The sequence below is a fragment of the Xiphophorus couchianus genome, chromosome 20, assembly GCF_001444195.1.
Source record: "Xiphophorus couchianus chromosome 20, X_couchianus-1.0, whole genome shotgun sequence".
In the NCBI taxonomy this organism is placed as follows: domain Eukaryota; kingdom Metazoa; phylum Chordata; class Actinopteri; order Cyprinodontiformes; family Poeciliidae; genus Xiphophorus; species Xiphophorus couchianus.
The window spans coordinates 13,388,588-13,411,897 of NC_040247.1; the positions used below are offsets into that span (position 1 = coordinate 13,388,588).

Sequence of the window (23,310 nt, forward strand, 5' to 3'; positions counted from 1 at the left end):
TGGCCAAACGTTATTTATACTATTTTAATAAGCTGAGCAGAGCTTACATGTGAATTTGGATGTGTAGGAGTTCATTATGGCTTTCTTGATTGTCTCTTAGTACTCAGTGACCTGTCCTGTTATTTCCAGCTCTGTTTGTGTGTTTATATTGAAAGCAGCATGAGGGAGAGAATGGCTGGATTCAGTTTGATCTGGCCTGTGACTTTAAGGCTGCTTTTGCAGGATTTGCATGTCTCTTCTCATTTGCTGGTAGAAATCTTGAGCTTGCGTCGGATTGGTTCCAGTTCTGGTGTTTCACTTCCCCTTTCCCTGCTTGGTTTCCCTCCCTGTTTCAGTCAGATCATGAGACTTCTGGTGTCTTTAGCAAACCACAGATTAGAACCTGTTGAAGGTTTTACAGTAGGTAAGAGGGTTGTTTTTGTTACAAATTCACACCAGTTTGAAGTTTTCTGTTAATCATGCTTGCTTATTTCATTTTGTGTGAAATGATTAGCTGCTGTTTCAGTGCTAAGAATTTGCACTGGATTTATGACTGGATCATTCTTTGTAGCTGTTTTTCTTGCCTAAACTCAGACTATCTGACAATACTTAAGATCGGTTGTTTAAGAGTTAAGAACCTCTACAACAAAGCATTAGTATTTCCACAACTTTTCAATTGGAATTAGGTCTGTACTTTGACTAGGACAATCTGACACATCAATATGCATTGTTCCAAACCATTCTAGAGTTGTTGTTGTGCTGGAAATGAAGCTCAAATCTCTTTCAGAGTCTATTTGGTTTTCATCCAGGCTTGTTCTGTATTTAGTTTAATGTATTTATTAACTGAGCAGCTTTTCTGTTCTGTTGTTAAAAAAAAAGATTCTCCACAACCATAATACTACCACCAACATGTTTCAGCATGGTTAGCGGCCTCTGGCCTGGTTCTCTGACTAGTACTCTCCTTTATTTAGTTTATTCTGTGTTTATTTTCTTGGATTTACTTCTTGCTGTTTCTTTTTGTTCCTTTTTTCCCTGTAAAACATTTAGTCTTATAAACCTTGGTTGTGTAAAGCGCTATATAAACAAATAAATGATTGACTGATTGTTTAGCCCGGCGTTTCCCAATTCCGGTCCTCAGGCCTCCCTGCTCTGCATGTTTTAGATGTGCCTCTATTCCAGAGCAGCTGATTCAAATGATTGCATGACCATCAGAAACCTGTTGATCACCCATATATTCAATCCAGGTGTGTAGCAGAAGGGAAACACCTAAAACATGCAGGGCAGGGAGGCCTGAGGACCGGAATTGGGAAACACTGGCTTAGCCTCATTTTATTTGACACGTTGAAACGTGACGTCATGCGCGCAAGACCCGCCCCCAACTTCCTGTTGGAGGGGAAAAACTCTTCCGACGATTTTAGCTGTCAACATAATGCGGCAAATCTTAAATTATGCAAGATATATACAAGAGAAAGGGACGCAGTGTTTTGATATTAATTGTCAACACTGTGACAACTAGCAGAAAAGATTACAGGTCACTAAAATGTTTTAATTTAAAAAAAAAGTAACGAAGAAGAGGGAGGTAAGTCAGTTATGTCAGCTTGACTTTGACAACCTTAGCATGAAAACAGTAAAACTGAAAACAGACTGAATGTTTCTCTCCGTAGAAAAGTGTTTACGCGTTTTCTGGTGTTGAATCTCTGTCAGCTAGCGGAGCTGTTGGTCAGTCGGTTGTTATGGCAACGGCTCTGCGTATAGCTTAGATACTAGAGAGACAAAAGAAGAAAAAGAGCGGGTTTGACTTGCTCTTTATCCGTTTCTCTGCCATGTTTTCCCTTTACTGTGACACGCTGCGCTACATTAAAGTACTTACATCTCCAGGTTTCGATGTGTTAACGTAATTGCTCGATGGCCGAGGAGCAGTGGCTATGGCAAGTTAAAGAATCGTCTTTTTGCCCCCCAGCATTGTGCGCATGCGCGATATTTCCGGATGTAAACAATAGCATTCAACATGTCATTGAAAGTATTACCAGTTTTTCTGCGAATTGTTTCTACAGAAACCCACAAGTTTTATTGCACATTCACAACTTGATGTAGGTCTGGACTTGTAGCCATTCTGACACTTTTTACATTCTTACACAATTTTGCATTTGTTGATTTTATTCCTTCCACTATAAAAAGTGCCATAAATTAATGAAGTGAATGATGTTTTGAGACACAAAAACAGGACACTGTTTTGCCAATGTCTGAAATTTCATAACACGTCTGAGTGACAGCTCTTTGTTCCTCTTTTCAGCCATGAGGTTCTGTGAGGTGCTGCTCCTCTTTGGTCTGCTCAGACTAACTTCAGGGCTGCCTGTTGCCTCGCCTTTCAGCCAGGCGCCGTTTCTCACTGTGTGGAACGCCCCCACAGAGAACTGCCTCTCCCAGTACGGCGTGGATCTTGACCTGGGGATGTTTAGCATCGTCCAGAACCAAAATCAAACCTTCATAGGTGAAAACGTCACTATTTTCTATGCTGACAAGCTGGGTCTGTACCCTCGGTACTCAGCCCAGGGCGAGGCCATCAACGGCGGGGTTCCTCAGAACAGCAGCCTAGACGCTCACCTCCGACTCGCAAGCGAAGATATCCGCTACTACATCCCTGACAGAGACTTCCAGGGCCTGGCGGTGGTGGACTGGGAGAGCTGGCGGCCAGTGTGGGAGAGAAACTGGGACAGTAAACAAGTGTACAAGGAGGGGTCAAAAGCCCTGGTGAGGGCCAGGCATCCAGACTGGAGTCCTGCTCAGGTGGAGGCAGCGGCTCGGCGGAAGTTTGAGCAATCTGGGAGGAAATTCATGGAGGAAACACAGAAACTGGGGCAGAAAATGAGGCCAAGTGGCTTGTGGGGGTTTTATGGATTTCCCAATTGCTACAACTATTACAACGACAGGAGCGTAAACTACACAGGTGAGTGTCCAGATGTGGAGCTGAGCAGGAACGATGAGCTGTTCTGGATGTGGAACGCCTCCTCCGCTCTGTACCCTGACATCTACCTGAGCCTGGACCTGCGAGGCCTCGGCAAAGAGGTGCTGCTCTACGCTCATCACCGCATCCTGGAGGCCATGAGGGCGGCAGATCAGGTGACCCCGTCGCAGCTGCCCGTCTTCCCCTACGCCCGCATCGTCTACACCTACACATTAGAGTTCCTCTCCAAGGTGAGTGGCGGGTTAGTACCGTCTTCTTCAGCACGGTCCGATGTAAATAATATTCTGTTTTCACAACACAGGAGCATCTGGTCCACACTGTAGGAGAGAGCGCTGCTTTAGGATCTGCTGGGGTCGTGCTGTGGGGGGACCATGCATTCGATAAATCTAAGGTATGAAACATGCAATGGCTGTTTTCCCTCTTTATAACACTAATATAATCCTGCAGATATCCGTTGAAACTCTTGTTATTAGAAATCCGGTTGTGAAAGTGATACTTGTTACAAATCATTTTCCTTTATGACGATTTCCCAAGTTCTAGTACCAATGTTTGATGACCTTTAGCATCTCAGGCACCTATTGGCTTCTACTGCAGTGAGACTCCTTATAAAAGGCTGAAGATCTTAAAGGAGGAATTTGTAAAATTTGCAGTTTATGGTGACATGCGAAAGTATTCACTCCTCCTGAAAGTGTTTAATGTCCTGTCACTTTTATGTATATAAAGTTAAAGTTCTGATAAGTTACTGCTTTTTTTTTATTAAAGATTTAATTAAAAATCAAAATTTGAGGGTTGGATTTGTTTTTAGCCCCCTTTACTCTGCTATTCCCAAGTGAAATCTAGTGCAAACAATTGGTTTCAGAAGTTGTTATTACAGTCCTGCTGTGTGTTTTATAATCTCAATATAAATCAAGCTTTTCAGTGACAATTTCAAAGTTGTTTTTGAAGTAAAGATATAGCTAAATATTTAAGTTCAGGCTAAATATTTAGCTTACTAACTAAATATTGAGTGTGGAGCTAAATGCTTTGTTTGGGCCTAAATATTTAATTTGGCACTAAATATTTTGTTCACAACCCATATATTTAGTTTGAAGGTAAATATTTAGTTAGCCCTCTAAATATTTAGCTTGATAACTAAATATTTAATTTGGTGCTAAATATTTTGTTTTCTAGATGTTTAGTTTAAAAAATGCATCAATTTGCTTCCACTTTCCAATCATCCACTCTTTTATGTTGGTTTATTGCACCAAATCCTTGTAAAATACACTTCAGGTTTGGTTTGCAATGATATAAAATGAGAAAAAGTTGAAGGCTTTGCAAAGTAGCAGCAGTAGACAACAAGTAATTGCATAGAAAACATATTATATGTGTAGAATACATCTATTAATCATAAAAACTAATAGAATCAAAAACATTTTAGACCCTTGATGTACAATATGACTTTATTTACTCTAAAACAAACACTGTAGAGACAACGAAGAGCAGATTTATTTTTGCTGTGCTCCAACACAGAGAGTTGTTTATTCTGTGCTATTTGCTGTGTTTGTCCAGGCTACATGTGAAGCAGTCAAGTCCTACATCGACGAGACTTTAGGTCCCTACGTGGTCAACGTGACCTCAGCTGCCACGCTCTGCAGCCAGGCTTTGTGCTCCTCTCAGGGACGGTGTCAGAGGTCGGACCTGAAGTCGGGCGCCTACCTCCAGCTCGACCCTGCAGCCTGGAAGATCCTGTCTGAGAAGAAACCGGCAGGAGGGACAAACTACAGGGTTTTAGGGCAGATGGACGCACAAAGTGTGCTGCAGATGAAGTCTGACTTCCACTGCAGGTGTTATCCTGGGTGGGAAGGGAGGGACTGCTCCACGCCAGTTTAGAGATTACAATAGTTTTAAATAATAAGAGGGGGAAGTGAAAGCCAGAGTCTTTCTGAGAGGAGTTTGCTTGTTGCTCGTTTCATCAGTTTCCTCTCAGAACCCAAAGATGTGCCTTTTAGCAGTATTTGCTTTTAGGTGTCAGTGTCTCTGTCGTTGTTCTGTGATGGATTTGCAATTCCTAATCAGGACCAAATGGGTTTTGAAGATGGATGAATGGACTGAGTTGATTGATTCTTGCTCATTTCAAAACAGCTATATTTTTGGAAATCATGACTCATTGTTTGTATCTGTGTTTTGTTTTACAGTATTGTCAGTATGCACTGATATGGATGTGTCTCTGTGTGTTTTTTTTTTACATAAACCACTAATTTGTTTTGGTGTCTGCCTACTTAATCAAATCCTTCTGCAAACTGCACAGATCCTATTAGTTTTCCAGGCAGACAGTATTTAGAACACAATGGCACGAGTTGTAAAATGAACTCCCAAGTGGAAAATTTGTTGTTTTGATTTAATGTTTTTGTAAAGGTGGTTTCAAATCTTCACATACATCAGATTGAAGAAAGTCTTTCTGATAATTTTATACCAAAGTTTGAGATATGTTGTGAATTGTTCAATATGTTCAGCTCCCTCCATAACTACTGGAACCCTGGTAAAGATTTTTTTTTTTTTACAACTTTTTAAATATTATTCTAACTCTAAACTTATGTAAGTTTCAGCAAGTAGCAATTTTCTTGTAATTATTACCTGACTTGTGAGGATATTACATACATCTGCCTTTATTAAAGAGGATATTTTATTGTTTTTCCCATTTTGAAGAGTAATTATCAGAAAATGTTGTTTAGTGGCGTCAGATTTTTTGCCCCTATGGGAAACAGAAACCTCTGATCACTTATTAAGAACTGATCAATATGCTTACTTTAAAACGTAAAGTGTAACTTTAAACATGTTAAAAGAACCACTAATTGATTTTAAAAAGTATTATTATTTATCAAAGTAGAAATTAATGTTGGATTCTCCTTAATTTTGCAGGGTGCAACAAAATGTTAACTCCTTTTGGGCCTTTTTTAAAATTTTACTAAAAATGTTTTGTATTGAGAAATTACATGAATTAATTAAATTAGTGTTTTATTGTTGCTTTAAGTTAATGAAGACCAGAACGCTCAAAGAGTTTGGACAGCGTTAGTTAAAGATATGCATGGAAATAACAATTAGTTACTCTTTTATACTGGTTTTTAAATTAAAGTTGCCATCTATTGAAGTTACTGGCTTGCTGGTTGGTTCGTGACCAGCAGGTGGTGCTGTCGGACTACTAACCAAAGACGAACATCAAGGTCACGGTAACGGGAGTTTTAAATCACAACAGCAGTCAAATCATATTATTTAAAAACACATTTTACTCATTACTTGATCCAGATTATTGTCTATTTCTGCAGCAGTTTAGGATTTATAATAAATTCAAGTGACTGATTGAACCTCAGAGGGCGAGAGGTGACCTTGATTAGGATGGGAATGCCACGTACCATGTCTTCTAATCTGATATCCACCACTGCTGCAAACTCATGTTACTGATGGTGATTTTTACCTCCTGTGTCCCTCGAGGATTAAACGGCTGGAAGATCAGACTCCCTTGTTCCCAGCCTCCAGCTTTATTAGGCTGAATTATTACAAAATGAGGACAAGGCGGACACTTTGTTTTGCAAGCAGAAGCAACACATTTGCAGTTTTGCTTTCTGTTTTTTACATATATATATTTCATATATATGTTTATAGAGAGAACAAGAACATTTACTACAGTAACTGTCTGAACAAGACAAATATCATTCTGAAGAAGCTTATTGCAAATGAATTCAAGAACAGTATTTATGTTTGTGGCACCATGAAGTCAGAGCATATAATTACCTAAAAATAGAAGCAGTAAATAGTTTTTAATCATAACTTTTATTGCTATTGTAATAGAATAGAACCACAAAATATCTTGATAAAACTCCATATGAAGAGAAAACTTCCTACTTCTGCAAATCATAGGTAATCACACAACCGCCATGTTTGTTTGTTATTCCCTTAAAGTTTGTATTTGGGTCCTTTAACCCTTTCCATGCTGATATATGTCAACGATTTTGTCTTTTATCCTTGAATTTCTTTAGATGAGGTCATGATGTGTTGCTTTTTGAAAACTTTTAGCCTCTTTGTGTTGTCAAACAGGTTCTATTTAAAGCACTTTGTATTGCATTGTTGCTGAAAATGTGCTATATAAATAAAATTACCATTACCTTTACCTTTTTAAGTGCTAGAGGGTAGTTTCTTTTACCAGGTGGGTCAGGTTGGTTTAAACTGATTTTTTGCCTCTCATTAAATGAAATAATCAGCTGAAAACAATTTTTTTTCATCCAATCTGGTTAGTTTTGTTTGATATTGAAGATTTGTTTGATCATTTGAAACCAGCATTCTGGGAAATGTGGACAGAAGAAACACTTTAGCTGCTCAACCTTTCACAGCAAGTTTAGTGGCTTCAACTCACTCACTCACTCTTTGGTTACCCGGCAACAATCTCTTGAGTAGTTTGTGGTTACCTAGCAACAATCTGTTTTGAATCTTTTTAGTTAACGGTCCTTGTAGGACATGGCCAAGCAGTTGAGGGTATGCCATCTAAAACCTTAACTACATACACTAAAACAATCGGCGTATGTACATTGTAGGGCCGAGAAGGACACTCGAGACACAACTGAAGACATGTTGCATTGGACTCTTCGTGACTGGAGAGTACAGCTCCTGATTGTTCTGCTCTGGGACGGCGTCTGCGCTCCGAAAGTGAAACCTACAACACGGCCCCTGTACTCCAAGAAGCCCCTTCTCTTCGCCTGGAATGTCCCGACTCAGGACTGTGGTTCCCGGCATGGCGTTTCTTTGCAGCTGGACCAGTTCCAGATTGTGGCCTCGCCAAGTCAGACCTTCGTCGGGCAGAACTTGACCTTGTTCTATCACGACCGCTTGGGCTTGTACCCCTACTTTAAAACGGATGCGACGCCGGTGCGCGGTGGGCTGCCACAGATCGCCAGTCTCTCGCAGCACCTCAGAGAAATGCAGAAAGGTGTTGATAAGTACATACCAAACCGGGACGCTGTAGGTTTAGCAGTTATTGACTGGGAAGAGTGGCGGCCCCTTTGGATACGAAACTGGGGACCCAAAGACATCTACCGAAAACAGTCTCGTGAACTGGTGCGCCAGAAGAACCCAACTTGGTCCGAGGAGCAGGTGGGAAAAGTGGCCCAGCTGGAGTTTGAGGAGTCTGCTAAGAACTTCATGGTGGAGACGCTACGCCGCGCCAAACACCTGCGGCCCAACAATCTGTGGGGGTTCTACCTGTTCCCGGACTGCTACAACCACGACTACCTGAAGTCCCTGGAGGGTTACACGGGCCGCTGCCCCGACTTGGAGTTGGCCCGCAATGAGCAGCTGAAGTGGCTGTGGACGGAGAGCACGGCGCTCTTCCCCTCCATCTACATTCGCAAAGTGCTGCGCTCCTCTTCCCCAGGACGGCAGTTTGTGCGGCACCGTGTGAGAGAAGGGATGCGTGTGTCTTCATCCGGCGACGAGTTGGCACATCCTGTCTTTGTGTACACCCGGCCCACCTACAACGACCATCCGGAACAGCTGACAGAGGTGACACACCGCCTTCTTTAGCCTCTCCTACTGACAAGTTTGAATTATCGTTCAGAAACACTCGTATCCTGTTTTACACTTGCCTTTAAGTGACTATGTGGAAAGTTAATATAATGCACTTATGTCATCCGTCAAGCAAACAAATCTCAATTGCAGAGGAGCGCTAGCTCACAACCCCCATCCCATGCTGAGTGAAGCTACAGCTCTTCAGTTTTCCTTATGGGCAGGCGCAGTCCTTTCCTTTCCTGTTTTGGTAGCAGTCAGATGTCCCTAATACCTTTTAATTTGTGTGGAGCTAGCAGGAAGGGTGTTGGTTACATTCAAGATCTGTCTAATCATCCATAAAGATAGAAAGAGAAAAAAATAAAAGCTTATTTCTTCCTTTTTTTCCAAGCAGTTTTGTTGATCTGTGAATTTCAAGAGCTGAATCCTCTTTTCCAGTTTGACCTGGTGTCCACCATCGGGGAGAGTGTCGCTCTGGGAGCTGCAGGAATCATCATGTGGGGAGATGTAACGCATGCAAAAAACAAAGTAAGCATAAACTGACTCTCACGTTTCACAGGTTGTGTGATCCACTTTTTTCACTTCCGATACCGATCCAATACAGCCAAACAGAACTTTAAACGTTTCTTTTTTAAAACAGACATAAACGTACTGAATTATGTGATAACTCTGCACTACCACAGCGCTAGTAGTGCAGAGTTATCAAACCTTGGTCAAATGTAAAAACACAACTTTAATTTATTCAGTCAGTGCAGTTTGGTGTATAACAGCCAATGCAAATTAATTAATAAAAAACTGGAACTGATGAAAACAATAGGCTTAGTGTCTTGGTTAAACATGTAAAAAATTACTGCAGAACAACTTTAAGTAGATTTTGTTCTAATCCATTCTGAAAGATAAATATTAATTTATCTTTTAGGTTGTTGTTCTGCTCCATCTCAATGTCAAGTCTTTTGCAGCATCAAACAAGTTGCAAGCAACCTACTTTTAATTTATGGGAAATTAACTTGAAGAGGCAGATTCATGCCGCACGTTTCAGATTTGTATTTTGTAATTACTTAAAAATGTTGTACCACTTGCCTTTCTCATTATGATGATGTTCTGTCACTTAAATATCACAGTTTTTGGCTGTAATATGAGAAAAAGGGAAAAGGTTGAACAGGTATGAATACTTTTGGCAGACAGTTTTCACCTGGAGTTTGATCCCCTGCTTGCCTGTCACATGTGAAGTCATTTGACACTCAGGACTCCGAGTCAGTCACTAATTATACTGTAAGCCACTTGTTCTGCAGATACACAGAAGATACGTGTCTGGAGGAAAATTAATGTCTGCTAAAGGTGGAAGGAGGAAACTATTTAACATGAAGAAAAACACATGATGTATACAGACTCACACAAAAGTGTGATTATTTAGCGTTTGCATAAGTTTTTCTTCTTATTTTGCTGAGTTGATGGTCTGCTTTTAGCTTCAGAGTGTGTAGTCGTCAGTGAAAGACAGTTTGCATGAGAGAGAAATGTGAGTACAGGTTGAAAACAAAATGTATCTCTACCTTTATGAGAAAACTTAAACAATCATTGGATGTAGCCTAAAATATAATTAAAAGGGAAAGCTTTATCTACAGTTTTGAGTTGTGGGTATGTGTAAAGTAAACCTTTTATTCATATTTAATAACCTCAAGACAATAACTCTTCACAGACAACACCAAAAACACTCCAGAAAGCATTTTTTAAAATTAAATCAGTTTTTCTCACCAAAAACGTACTTTGTATAAGAACAAGAGGAACAAACACAGCAGAAAATCTGTTTTGTAAAACATACTGTATATTGGTATGAATTGGGCCTAAATCAATTCAGATCTCAAAAGATTTCTTTATGAGACTGTAGGATACCTTTAAACAATATCTTTAAAAACCAGCAGTGGCACAAGCTGCCTTCAATTTTTCTTCAAAGGTGAACCTGGGATTTAGATTAATCCCAGTTTAAGATGTTTTAGCTTCAAGTTAAAAAACCAGTAGTGAGATTAAATATTGTGCTTAGTATTCAAAGGCATGGATAAACAGTGACCATGTATTTCTCAGTGTTCAATTCAAACACTGAATTGAACCTTTCCACAATTCAGTTACTGCACAGGAAAAAAACAAGAGACCACTTAAAATGATCAGTTTCTCTGATTTTACTTTTTATAGGTTTATGTTTGAGTAAAATTAACATTGTACTTTTATTCTATGACAACATGTCTGACATCGCAAGCAAAAATTTAGTGTTTATTTGCAGAAAATGAGAAATGTTCAAATAACCAAAAAGATGCGGTGCTTTCAGACCTCAAATAATGCAAAGAAAACAAGTTCATATTCATTTAGAAACAATTGTACTAATGTTTTAACTCAGTTCAGAAATCAACATTTGGTGGAATAACCAGGAGGTTTTCATTGGGGTCCAGTGCAGTGGGCTCTTAAGTTTTTCCAGAGGTGTATGTTTGGATATATTTTTATTGAAAAGAAAGGTAGGCATAAATATACTTATTTAATCCTTAGACAGTTACTTAGACAAGATAAATACAATTAGAACATAAGACTGTTTTAAATGCCTTCAAATTACCTCAGATTCTTAAAGTTGACCTTCTTTTTATATTAATTTATTTTATATGTTACTTTAAATGTTGTTTTTTAGTACTGCAGAACATTATTGCGTGAGGAATGTAGCATTCGTGGCTGGTGGCTCTGACTGGTTCATAACATTTCTTTAATGAATGTGTCTTTAGAACAACATGATGAAGACACATACAGAGTGACTTTGGGTCATACTAAACAAATTCAAACATATCTAAAAAAAAATACCAGCTTCTAAATGTAAAAACTATCTCTGATGCTAAAGTTTAGCATAAATGGAACGGCAACCAGTTGTTGGCATGGCAACCGGAGCTACGCTTCTCACAATCGCAAACCTTTAGCTTTACTTTCATTAATCCTGTGTGCATTCACAGTCATCCTAAATGTAGAAAACTAACATGTCTTGTGCCTGTTATCAGCAAGGAGCTTAAAATTACTTTCAAACCAGTTTGGCTTTTTTTTGTTTTGTTTTTTCAACGGAGTTAAATTTACTTCCTCTAAAGGTACTACCAAAATAAGAGCTTGGATTTCAAAGTAAAACTTCAAATTTGACAGTAAAATAAGCAAGTATGAAACAACCATTTAAATGCATTTGGCCATATTATATTCCCTTTTACAAGAAGTGATTGGCCGTTGTGATGTAAAATGTTAACATTTACTGTAAATATACATTTTCTTCCGGTCTTTAGACCACCTGCTCTGACCTGAACGCGTATCTTCAGGGCACACTGAGCCAATACCTCCTCAACGTCTCCACGGCAGCAGAGCTCTGCAGCCAGACCCTGTGCGGTTCCCACGGCCGCTGCCTTCGCAAACATCCGGACAAGGATGTTTACCTTCACCTCAACCCCCTCACACACCGCATCGAGAGGCGAAAAGGCAAACTGACGGTCATCGGCGAGCTAGGAGACTCAGACAAGGTGCTTCTTGACATGGACTTTCAGTGCCAGTGCTACAAGGGCTTTCAGGGGAAAGACTGTCATACAGACCAGCTGCACCAAAAAGGGGCGGCGACTCGAACCAGAACATCAGTGCTCCAGTTTATCATCTTCCTGATAACCGTTGTGCTCCTGTGTTAATGTCAAATACATCTTAGCAAATCCGCTGCCTTGCAGAAATATTTATTTACATTGATGTTCACATTTTTATTGTCCCAGAAACCCGAGTGTGTTTGGTTAATATTTTATAATGATAGATCAACACAAAATGGTGCATAAGATCTGAGAGGGTTCACAGTTGGCTTTCTGTTTGTGCACTGCAAAAACACAACTTCCTACCAAATATTTTTGGTCTAGTTCACTAGTGTCCAGCCTTTTTGCAATGAGGGCAAAAATCGGTAAATTAGAAATCACATGGGGTTCAAAAATGTTATATTTTTGTAACATTTTTAAAATTGCACCCAATATTTTGTAAGGGGAAATAATTTATTTTTGGAAAAAAACTGCCCTGAAAGATCAATCAATCACATTTTATTTGTGTAGCACATTTCAGCAACAAAACATTGTTTATGATGAAACGTGTTTGTCTGGATCAACCAACTATGAACGCAGGACAGATTTACTTAATTCTAGAATTGAGTTCAGGTGTGGAGGCCGCACAAAATCCTTCAGAGGGCCTCAAATGGCCCCCGGGCCGCAAATTTCCCACTTCTGGCCTCGTTTTTTTATACAAATATCTTGAAATATGACAAAACTAACTCATGTAACTTTTCAGCAAGATATAAAAGCTTGTTTTAAGTCAATAATTCATTAATATTGATGAAAATGTTTTAAGTAAATAATAGTTCAATATTGACAGAGTAGTATTAGTTCTACATTTTTTCCATTTTATAAGTGAAATAATTTGCAGGTGGAGCTAGAACTTTATCATTAACATCAAGGACTTTTTGACTTAAAACAATCTCCTATATCTTGCTGAAAAGTTACTTGTTCGTTAGTTTTGTCTTATTTTAAGCGTACTAAGAAACTAGACAAAAAAAACCAGTGAGATTTTGTGTTTTTGCAGTGCATTCATCTTTTAGGAAGGGGAACTTCAGTCTCAATCCTTTTGCAGAATCTAACAAGGTTTCTTTCACCATTTTTTTAATTTATCTGTCTCTTCCTCCTCTGCCACAAAAACCAGATTTATGATGTGCATGAAAAGTGAATTTAAAAGTAATGTAACACTTTGTGTTGGTCTATACCATAAATCTCTGATAAGTGCTTTAAAGTTTGCGGTTGTAATGTGACAAAATGTGAAACAGAAGATATCAAGGCTTTCGTAAAGCACTGCACACAAGCACAAAGAGGGATTAGTTAGTCATTTTCTGCTGCAAAACTTTAATGACAGAAAGTCAAACTGTATTATAAACAAAGGGGACAGAAAAGTGATGTTTGTTTATAAATTATAAGCGTTTTTTTAAACAGCAGAGGGCTTGCTGGAAATGACACTGTTTACATTTTGCTCTCCGTTTCCCCCTGGGTCAGTTTCCCAAGGTGTCAGATTCTTCGTCTCTCTGCAGGATCTGATGCTTCTGTAGTAAATGTGTTGAACAAAGTGAAGGAATATGTTTGTTGCTGGGTGGTCAGAGTGGGAATAAAGCACTTAAATCAGCTTGGAGTACTACAGTAATACACACCGGAAGTGCCAGATTTCTTAAAAATTTTAACTTCCCAAAGTGACCACTCTCTGGCGTCGGATGTTTTTCCACGCATTTGTATTTATTTGAATGTATTTGAAGTTGATATCTGGGTTTTTATTTGTATGTCCGAATCATGACTACTAATGCCTTCATACAGCTCACAGTGCATGTATTTTTACCTCAGAATCACAAAGCAAGAACTTCATTTGAGGGTAAGTTTGGAAACTGCTTATACATGCAAAAGTACATGCTGTTTTCTTCTGATTTGTCACTGCAAATAAAGAGTTTTTTTGTGAGCCTGTGCAGTTTCTTGTATAAATCACTGGAAGCATTAATGGTAAGATCTGACTTTGTTATTACAAAGGTACATATGTGTTGTCTTTTGCAAATAAAAGCAAAGTTTCAATAGGAATTCTTTGTGACTTATTCATCAGGACGGTCCAAGCCTGCTGTTCCCGGGAGGCAAGCGGCAGCAGCAGCCTCTTACTCCTTCCCTCTGTAATTACAGGGTGTTGTTGGCCAAACGTTATTTATACTATTTTAATAAGCTGAGCAGAGCTTACATGTGAATTTGGATGTGTAGGAGTTCATTATGGCTTTCTTGATTGTCTCTTAGTACTCAGTGACCTGTCCTGTTATTTCCAGCTCTGTTTGTGTGTTTATATTGAAAGCAGCATGAGGGAGAGAATGGCTGGATTCAGTTTGATCTGGCCTGTGACTTTAAGGCTGCTTTTGCAGGATTTGCATGTCTCTTCTCATTTGCTGGTAGAAATCTTGAGCTTGCGTCGGATTGGTTCCAGTTCTGGTGTTTCACTTCCCCTTTCCCTGCTTGGTTTCCCTCCCTGTTTCAGTCAGATCATGAGACTTCTGGTGTCTTTAGCAAACCACAGATTAGAACCTGTTGAAGGTTTTACAGTAGGTAAGAGGGTTGTTTTTGTTACAAATTCACACCAGTTTGAAGTTTTCTGTTAATCATGCTTGCTTATTTCATTTTGTGTGAAATGATTAGCTGCTGTTTCAGTGCTAAGAATTTGCACTGGATTTATGACTGGATCATTCTTTGTAGCTGTTTTTCTTGCCTAAACTCAGACTATCTGACAATACTTAAGATCGGTTGTTTAAGAGTTAAGAACCTCTACAACAAAGCATTAGTATTTCCACAACTTTTCAATTGGAATTAGGTCTGTACTTTGACTAGGACAATCTGACACATCAATATGCATTGTTCCAAACCATTCTAGAGTTGTTGTTGTGCTGGAAATGAAGCTCAAATCTCTTTCAGAGTCTATTTGGTTTTCATCCAGGCTTGTTCTGTATTTAGTTTAATGTATTTATTAACTGAGCAGCTTTTCTGTTCTGTTGTTAAAAAAAAAGATTCTCCACAACCATAATACTACCACCAACATGTTTCAGCATGGTTAGCGGCCTCTGGCCTGGTTCTCTGACTAGTACTCTCCTTTATTTAGTTTATTCTGTGTTTATTTTCTTGGATTTACTTCTTGCTGTTTCTTTTTGTTCCTTTTTTCCCTGTAAAACATTTAGTCTTATAAACCTTGGTTGTGTAAAGCGCTATATAAACAAATAAATGATTGACTGATTGGCGTTTCCCAATTCCGGTCCTCAGGCCTCCCTGCTCTGCATGTTTTAGATGTGCCTCTATTCCAGAGCAGCTGATTCAAATGATTGCATGACCATCAGAAACCTGTTGATCACCCATATATTCAATCCAGGTGTGTAGCAGAAGGGAAACACCTAAAACATGCAGGGCAGGGAGGCCTGAGGACCGGAATTGGGAAACACTGGCTTAGCCTCATTTTATTTGACACGTTGAAACGTGACGTCATGCGCGCAAGACCCGCCCCCAACTTCCTGTTGGAGGGGAAAAACTCTTCCGACGATTTTAGCTGTCAACATAATGCGGCAAATCTTAAATTATGCAAGATATATACAAGAGAAAGGGACGCAGTGTTTTGATATTAATTGTCAACACTGTGACAACTAGCAGAAAAGATTACAGGTCACTAAAATGTTTTAATTTAAAAAAAAAGTAACGAAGAAGAGGGAGGTAAGTCAGTTATGTCAGCTTGACTTTGACAACCTTAGCATGAAAACAGTAAAACTGAAAACAGACTGAATGTTTCTCTCCGTAGAAAAGTGTTTACGCGTTTTCTGGTGTTGAATCTCTGTCAGCTAGCGGAGCTGTTGGTCAGTCGGTTGTTATGGCAACGGCTCTGCGTATAGCTTAGATACTAGAGAGACAAAAGAAGAAAAAGAGCGGGTTTGACTTGCTCTTTATCCGTTTCTCTGCCATGTTTTCCCTTTACTGTGACACGCTGCGCTACATTAAAGTACTTACATCTCCAGGTTTCGATGTGTTAACGTAATTGCTCGATGGCCGAGGAGCAGTGGCTATGGCAAGTTAAAGAATCGTCTTTTTGCCCCCCAGCATTGTGCGCATGCGCGATATTTCCGGATGTAAACAATAGCATTCAACATGTCATTGAAAGTATTACCAGTTTTTCTGCGAATTGTTTCTACAGAAACCCACAAGTTTTATTGCACATTCACAACTTGATGTAGGTCTGGACTTGTAGCCATTCTGACACTTTTTACATTCTTACACAATTTTGCATTTGTTGATTTTATTCCTTCCACTATAAAAAGTGCCATAAATTAATGAAGTGAATGATGTTTTGAGACACAAAAACAGGACACTGTTTTGCCAATGTCTGAAATTTCATAACACGTCTGAGTGACAGCTCTTTGTTCCTCTTTTCAGCCATGAGGTTCTGTGAGGTGCTGCTCCTCTTTGGTCTGCTCAGACTAACTTCAGGGCTGCCTGTTGCCTCGCCTTTCAGCCAGGCGCCGTTTCTCACTGTGTGGAACGCCCCCACAGAGAACTGCCTCTCCCAGTACGGCGTGGATCTTGACCTGGGGATGTTTAGCATCGTCCAGAACCAAAATCAAACCTTCATAGGTGAAAACGTCACTATTTTCTATGCTGACAAGCTGGGTCTGTACCCTCGGTACTCAGCCCAGGGCGAGGCCATCAACGGCGGGGTTCCTCAGAACAGCAGCCTAGACGCTCACCTCCGACTCGCAAGCGAAGATATCCGCTACTACATCCCTGACAGAGACTTCCAGGGCCTGGCGGTGGTGGACTGGGAGAGCTGGCGGCCAGTGTGGGAGAGAAACTGGGACAGTAAACAAGTGTACAAGGAGGGGTCAAAAGCCCTGGTGAGGGCCAGGCATCCAGACTGGAGTCCTGCTCAGGTGGAGGCAGCGGCTCGGCGGAAGTTTGAGCAATCTGGGAGGAAATTCATGGAGGAAACACAGAAACTGGGGCAGAAAATGAGGCCAAGTGGCTTGTGGGGGTTTTATGGATTTCCCAATTGCTACAACTATTACAACGACAGGAGCGTAAACTACACAGGTGAGTGTCCAGATGTGGAGCTGAGCAGGAACGATGAGCTGTTCTGGATGTGGAACGCCTCCTCCGCTCTGTACCCTGACATCTACCTGAGCCTGGACCTGCGAGGCCTCGGCAAAGAGGTGCTGCTCTACGCTCATCACCGCATCCTGGAGGCCATGAGGGCGGCAGATCAGGTGACCCCGTCGCAGCTGCCCGTCTTCCCCTACGCCCGCATCGTCTACACCTACACATTAGAGTTCCTCTCCAAGGTGAGTGGCGGGTTAGTACCGTCTTCTTCAGCACGGTCCGATGTAAATAATATTCTGTTTTCACAACACAGGAGCATCTGGTCCACACTGTAGGAGAGAGCGCTGCTTTAGGATCTGCTGGGGTCGTGCTGTGGGGGGACCATGCATTCGATAAATCTAAGGTATGAAACATGCAATGGCTGTTTTCCCTCTTTATAACACTAATATAATCCTGCAGATATCCGTTGAAACTCTTGTTATTAGAAATCCGGTTGTGAAAGTGATACTTGTTACAAATCATTTTCCTTTATGACGATTTCCCAAGTTCTAGTACCAATGTTTGATGACCTTTAGCATCTCAGGCACCTATTGGCTTCTACTGCAGTGAGACTCCTTATAAAAGGCTGAAGATCTTAAAGGAGGAATTTGTAAAATTTGCAGTTTATGGTGACATGCGAAAGTATTCACTCCTCCTGAAAGTGTTTAATGTCCTGTCACTTTTATGTATATAAAGTTAAAGTTCTGATAAGTTACTGCTTTTTTTTTATTAAAGATTTAATTAAAAATCAAAATTTGAGGGTTGGATTTGTTTTTAGCCCCCTTTACTCTGCTATTCCCAAGTGAAATCTAGTGCAAACAATTGGTTTCAGAAGTTGTTATTACAGTCCTGCTGTGTGTTTTATAATCTCAATATAAATCAAGCTTTTCAGTGACAATTTCAAAGTTGTTTTTGAAGTAAAGATATAGCTAAATATTTAAGTTCAGGCTAAATATTTAGCTTACTAACTAAATATTGAGTGTGGAGCTAAATGCTTTGTTTGGGCCTAAATATTTAATTTGGCACTAAATATTTTGTTCACAACCCATATATTTAGTTTGAAGGTAAATATTTAGTTAGCCCTCTAAATATTTAGCTTGATAACTAAATATTTAATTTGGTGCTAAATATTTTGTTTTCTAGATGTTTAGTTTAAAAAATGCATCAATTTGCTTCCACTTTCCAATCATCCACTCTTTTATGTTGGTTTATTGCACCAAATCCTTGTAAAATACACTTCAGGTTTGGTTTGCAATGATATAAAATGAGAAAAAGTTGAAGGCTTTGCAAAGTAGCAGCAGTAGACAACAAGTAATTGCATAGAAAACATATTATATGTGTAGAATACATCTATTAATCATAAAAACTAATAGAATCAAAAACATTTTAGACCCTTGATGTACAATATGACTTTATTTACTCTAAAACAAACACTGTAGAGACAACGAAGAGCAGATTTATTTTTGCTGTGCTCCAACACAGAGAGTTGTTTATTCTGTGCTATTTGCTGTGTTTGTCCAGGCTACATGTGAAGCAGTCAAGTCCTACATCGACGAGACTTTAGGTCCCTACGTGGTCAACGTGACCTCAGCTGCCACGCTCTGCAGCCAGGCTTTGTGCTCCTCTCAGGGACGGTGTCAGAGGTCGGACCTGAAGTCGGGCGCCTACCTCCAGCTCGACCCTGCAGCCTGGAAGATCCTGTCTGAGAAGAAACCGGCAGGAGGGACAAACTACAGGGTTTTAGGGCAGATGGACGCACAAAGTGTGCTGCAGATGAAGTCTGACTTCCACTGCAGGTGTTATCCTGGGTGGGAAGGGAGGGACTGCTCCACGCCAGTTTAGAGATTACAATAGTTTTAAATAATAAGAGGGGGAAGTGAAAGCCAGAGTCTTTCTGAGAGGAGTTTGCTTGTTGCTCGTTTCATCAGTTTCCTCTCAGAACCCAAAGATGTGCCTTTTAGCAGTATTTGCTTTTAGGTGTCAGTGTCTCTGTCGTTGTTCTGTGATGGATTTGCAATTCCTAATCAGGACCAAATGGGTTTTGAAGATGGATGAATGGACTGAGTTGATTGATTCTTGCTCATTTCAAAACAGCTATATTTTTGGAAATCATGACTCATTGTTTGTATCTGTGTTTTGTTTTACAGTATTGTCAGTATGCACTGATATGGATGTGTCTCTGTGTGTTTTTTTTTTACATAAACCACTAATTTGTTTTGGTGTCTGCCTACTTAATCAAATCCTTCTGCAAACTGCACAGATCCTATTAGTTTTCCAGGCAGACAGTATTTAGAACACAATGGCACGAGTTGTAAAATGAACTCCCAAGTGGAAAATTTGTTGTTTTGATTTAATGTTTTTGTAAAGGTGGTTTCAAATCTTCACATACATCAGATTGAAGAAAGTCTTTCTGATAATTTTATACCAAAGTTTGAGATATGTTGTGAATTGTTCAATATGTTCAGCTCCCTCCATAACTACTGGAACCCTGGTAAAGATTTTTTTTTTTTTACAACTTTTTAAATATTATTCTAACTCTAAACTTATGTAAGTTTCAGCAAGTAGCAATTTTCTTGTAATTATTACCTGACTTGTGAGGATATTACATACATCTGCCTTTATTAAAGAGGATATTTTATTGTTTTTCCCATTTTGAAGAGTAATTATCAGAAAATGTTGTTTAGTGGCGTCAGATTTTTTGCCCCTATGGGAAACAGAAACCTCTGATCACTTATTAAGAACTGATCAATATGCTTACTTTAAAACGTAAAGTGTAACTTTAAACATGTTAAAAGAACCACTAATTGATTTTAAAAAGTATTATTATTTATCAAAGTAGAAATTAATGTTGGATTCTCCTTAATTTTGCAGGGTGCAACAAAATGTTAACTCCTTTTGGGCCTTTTTTAAAATTTTACTAAAAATGTTTTGTATTGAGAAATTACATGAATTAATTAAATTAGTGTTTTATTGTTGCTTTAAGTTAATGAAGACCAGAACGCTCAAAGAGTTTGGACAGCGTTAGTTAAAGATATGCATGGAAATAACAATTAGTTACTCTTTTATACTGGTTTTTAAATTAAAGTTGCCATCTATTGAAGTTACTGGCTTGCTGGTTGGTTCGTGACCAGCAGGTGGTGCTGTCGGACTACTAACCAAAGACGAACATCAAGGTCACGGTAACGGGAGTTTTAAATCACAACAGCAGTCAAATCATATTATTTAAAAACACATTTTACTCATTACTTGATCCAGATTATTGTCTATTTCTGCAGCAGTTTAGGATTTATAATAAATTCAAGTGACTGATTGAACCTCAGAGGGCGAGAGGTGACCTTGATTAGGATGGGAATGCCACGTACCATGTCTTCTAATCTGATATCCACCACTGCTGCAAACTCATGTTACTGATGGTGATTTTTACCTCCTGTGTCCCTCGAGGATTAAACGGCTGGAAGATCAGACTCCCTTGTTCCCAGCCTCCAGCTTTATTAGGCTGAATTATTACAAAATGAGGACAAGGCGGACACTTTGTTTTGCAAGCAGAAGCAACACATTTGCAGTTTTGCTTTCTGTTTTTTCATATATATATTTCATATATATGTTTATAGAGAGAACAAGAACATTTACTACAGTAACTGTCTGAACAAGACAAATATCATTCTGAAGAAGCTTATTGCAAATGAATTCAAGAACAGTATTTATGTTTGTGGCACCATGAAGTCAGAGCATATAATTACCTAAAAATAGAAGCAGTAAATAGTTTTTAATCATAACTTTTATTGCTATTGTAATAGAATAGAACCACAAAATATCTTGATAAAACTCCATATGAAGAGAAAACTTCCTACTTCTGCAAATCATAGGTAATCACACAACCGCCATGTTTGTTTGTTATTCCCTTAAAGTTTGTATTTGGGTCCTTTAACCCTTTCCATGCTGATATATGTCAACGATTTTGTCTTTTATCCTTGAATTTCTTTAGATGAGGTCATGATGTGTTGCTTTTTGACAACTTTTAGCCTCTTTGTGTTGTCAAACAGGTTCTATTTAAAGCACTTTGTATTGCATTGTTGCTGAAAATGTGCTATATAAATAAAATTACCATTACCTTTACCTTTTTAAGTGCTAGAGGGTAGTTTCTTTTACCAGGTGGGTCAGGTTGGTTTAAACTGATTTTTTGCCTCTCATTAAATAAAATAATCATATGAAAACAATTTTTTTTTCATCCAATCTGGTTAGTTTTGTTTGATATTGAAGATTTGTTTGATCATTTGAAACCAGCATTCTGGGAAATGTGGACAGAAGAAACACTTTAGCTGCTCAACCTTTCACAGCAAGTTTAGTGGCTTCAACTCACTCACTCACTCTTCGGTTACCCGGCAACAATCTCTTGAGTAGTTTGTGGTTACCTAGCAACAATCTGTTTTGAATCTTTTTAGTTAACGGTCCTTGTAGGACATGGTCAAGCAACATGCCATCTAAAACCTTAACTACATACACTAAAACAATCGGCGTATGTACATTGTAGGGCCGAGAAGGACACTCGAGACACAACTGAAGACATGTTGTATTGGACTCTTCGTGACTGGAGAGTACAGCTCCTGATTGTTCTGCTCTGGGACGGCGTCTGCGCTCCGAAAGTGAAACCTACAACATGGCCCCTGTACTCCAAGAAGCCCCTTCTCCTCGCCTGGAATGTCCCGACTCAGGACTGTGGTTCCCGGCATGGCGTTTCTTTGCAGCTGGACCAGTTCCAGATTGTGGCCTCGCCAAGTAAGACCCTCGTCAGGCAGAACTTGACCTTCTTTTATCCCGACCGCTTGGGCTTGTACCCCTACTTTAAAACGGATGCGACGCCGGTGCGCGGTGGGCTGCCACAGATCGCCAGTCTCTCGCAGCACCTCAGAGAAATGCAGAAAAATGTTGATAAGTACATACCAAACCGGGGCGCTGTAGGTTTAGCGGTTATTGACTGGGAAGAGTGGCGGCCCCTTTGGGTACGAAACTATGGAAGAAGACACATGTACCGCGAACAGTCCTTTGAACTAGCGCGCCAGAAGAACCCAACTTGGTCCGATGACCATGCGATAAGAGCGGCCCAGCTGGAGTTTGAGGAGGCTGCTAAGAAGTTCATGCTGGAGACGCTACGCCGCGGCAATCGCCTGCGGCCCAACACTCTGTGGGGGTTCTACCTGTACCCGGACTGCTACAACCACAACTACATGGCCTCCCTGTGGGGCTACAAGGGCCAGTGCCCCTCCTATGATATGGCCCGCAACGAGAGGCTGAGGTGGCTGTGGTCGGAGAGCACGGCGCTCTTCCCCTCCATCTACATGGGCAAAGCGCTGCGCTCCTCTTCCCCAGGACGGCAGTTTGTGCGGCACCGTGTGAGAGAAGGGATACGTTTGTCTTCATTCGGCGAGGAGTTTTCACGTCCCGTCTTTGTGTACACCCGGCCCATCTACAACGACCATCCGGAACACCTGACAGAGGTGACACTCCGCCTTCTTTAGCCTCTCCTGCTGACAGTGATGGGCAAATGAAGCCTCATGAAGCAATGAAGCTTTTCAACACTTTGCTTTGGAAAAAGGTTCATTACTCGATGCTTCGTTCACCACTCACTCACTAGTGACATCTGCTGATGAAACTGTAACAGGCTTGTCACTCAGTTGAATCATACTTCCAAAAATTAGTCAATTCAATATTGTCACAAAGTTTTCATCAAACTCATGTTTAGTAAGAAGAGAATCAATTAAATCATATTTAATTGTCATGTTTTAATTATCAAAATGGTTTGTAGCCAATCTAATCCTTGACCATCAGTGGTTGTGTTGGGCTTTCTTTTATGTCATGGACTTATTTGACAATGAAGATATGTGTTACTTTAATGTATTGGGAATTGAGTGATAGTTGGGGCAGACTCTGTATACTTTGAGCTTGAAACTTGCTTCCTGAAAGAGAGAATTTGTTTAAAATCATCTCTTCCTGGGAGCTCTAGTTCTGGTTCTTAATATTAAGTTACACATCCAGTTTGCCTCTTCCAATGGCTTTCAGCCTGCTTTTGATGTGTGATTCTGATGCGTCTCCTGATCAAACAAAAGAAAATTTAGAAATGTCTGGATT

At 39.9% G+C, this 23,310-nt stretch overlaps 5 protein-coding genes and 1 long non-coding RNA gene across 8 annotated transcripts in view; 5 read left to right on the plus strand and 1 right to left on the minus strand.

Moving 5' to 3' along the window:
* Window positions 1-5,201, plus strand: LOC114135147 (hyaluronidase-1-like). Of its 2 annotated transcripts, none has more exons than XM_028002130.1 (4): window positions 1-403; window positions 2,273-3,174; window positions 3,246-3,335; window positions 4,493-5,201. In XM_028002130.1, the coding sequence occupies exons 1-4, from the start codon at window positions 160-162 to the stop codon at window positions 4,811-4,813; spliced, it is 1,557 nt and encodes a 518-aa protein (XP_027857931.1). In that variant the 5' UTR covers window positions 1-159; the 3' UTR covers window positions 4,814-5,201. The 2 variants fall into 2 exon arrangements, with proteins under 2 accessions (XP_027857931.1, XP_027857932.1); XM_028002131.1 differs by lacking the exon at window positions 1-403 and adding an exon at window positions 1,370-1,558.
* LOC114135151 (uncharacterized) lies at window positions 5,077-21,795 on the minus strand. Its single transcript, XR_003593550.1, has 2 exons — window positions 21,673-21,795; window positions 5,077-7,466 (listed from the first exon to the last, which is right to left on the minus strand). It is a non-coding gene; the product is annotated as an uncharacterized LOC114135151 (long non-coding RNA).
* On the plus strand, window positions 7,401-12,191 carry LOC114135149 (hyaluronidase-2-like). Its single transcript, XM_028002133.1, has 3 exons — window positions 7,401-8,473; window positions 8,915-9,004; window positions 11,776-12,191. The coding sequence occupies exons 1-3, from the start codon at window positions 7,544-7,546 to the stop codon at window positions 12,163-12,165; spliced, it is 1,410 nt and encodes a 469-aa protein (XP_027857934.1). The 5' UTR covers window positions 7,401-7,543; the 3' UTR covers window positions 12,166-12,191.
* Window positions 12,615-23,310, plus strand: part of LOC114135145 (hyaluronidase-1-like) — a 25,922-nt gene continuing 15,226 nt past the window's right edge. Inside the window, exon 1 of the mRNA XM_028002127.1 lies at window positions 12,615-12,669. The gene's annotated coding sequence lies outside the window, so the exon portion shown is untranslated. The remainder of the gene's footprint in view (window positions 12,670-23,310) is intronic.
* LOC114135144 (hyaluronidase-1) lies at window positions 14,367-19,835 on the plus strand. 2 transcript variants are annotated; one of them, XM_028002125.1, is made up of 4 exons: window positions 14,367-14,625; window positions 16,486-17,387; window positions 17,459-17,548; window positions 18,706-19,832. In XM_028002125.1, the coding sequence occupies exons 1-4, from the start codon at window positions 14,382-14,384 to the stop codon at window positions 19,024-19,026; spliced, it is 1,557 nt and encodes a 518-aa protein (XP_027857926.1). In that variant the 5' UTR covers window positions 14,367-14,381; the 3' UTR covers window positions 19,027-19,832. The 2 variants fall into 2 exon arrangements, with proteins under 2 accessions (XP_027857926.1, XP_027857927.1); XM_028002126.1 differs by lacking the exon at window positions 14,367-14,625 and adding an exon at window positions 15,583-15,771 and having other exon boundaries at window positions 18,706-19,835.
* Window positions 21,720-23,310, plus strand: part of LOC114135148 (hyaluronidase-2-like) — a 7,107-nt gene continuing 5,516 nt past the window's right edge. The window contains exon 1 of the mRNA XM_028002132.1: window positions 21,720-22,679. Coding sequence (XP_027857933.1) covers window positions 21,750-22,679 — 930 coding nt within the window. The 5' untranslated portion in view covers window positions 21,720-21,749. The remainder of the gene's footprint in view (window positions 22,680-23,310) is intronic.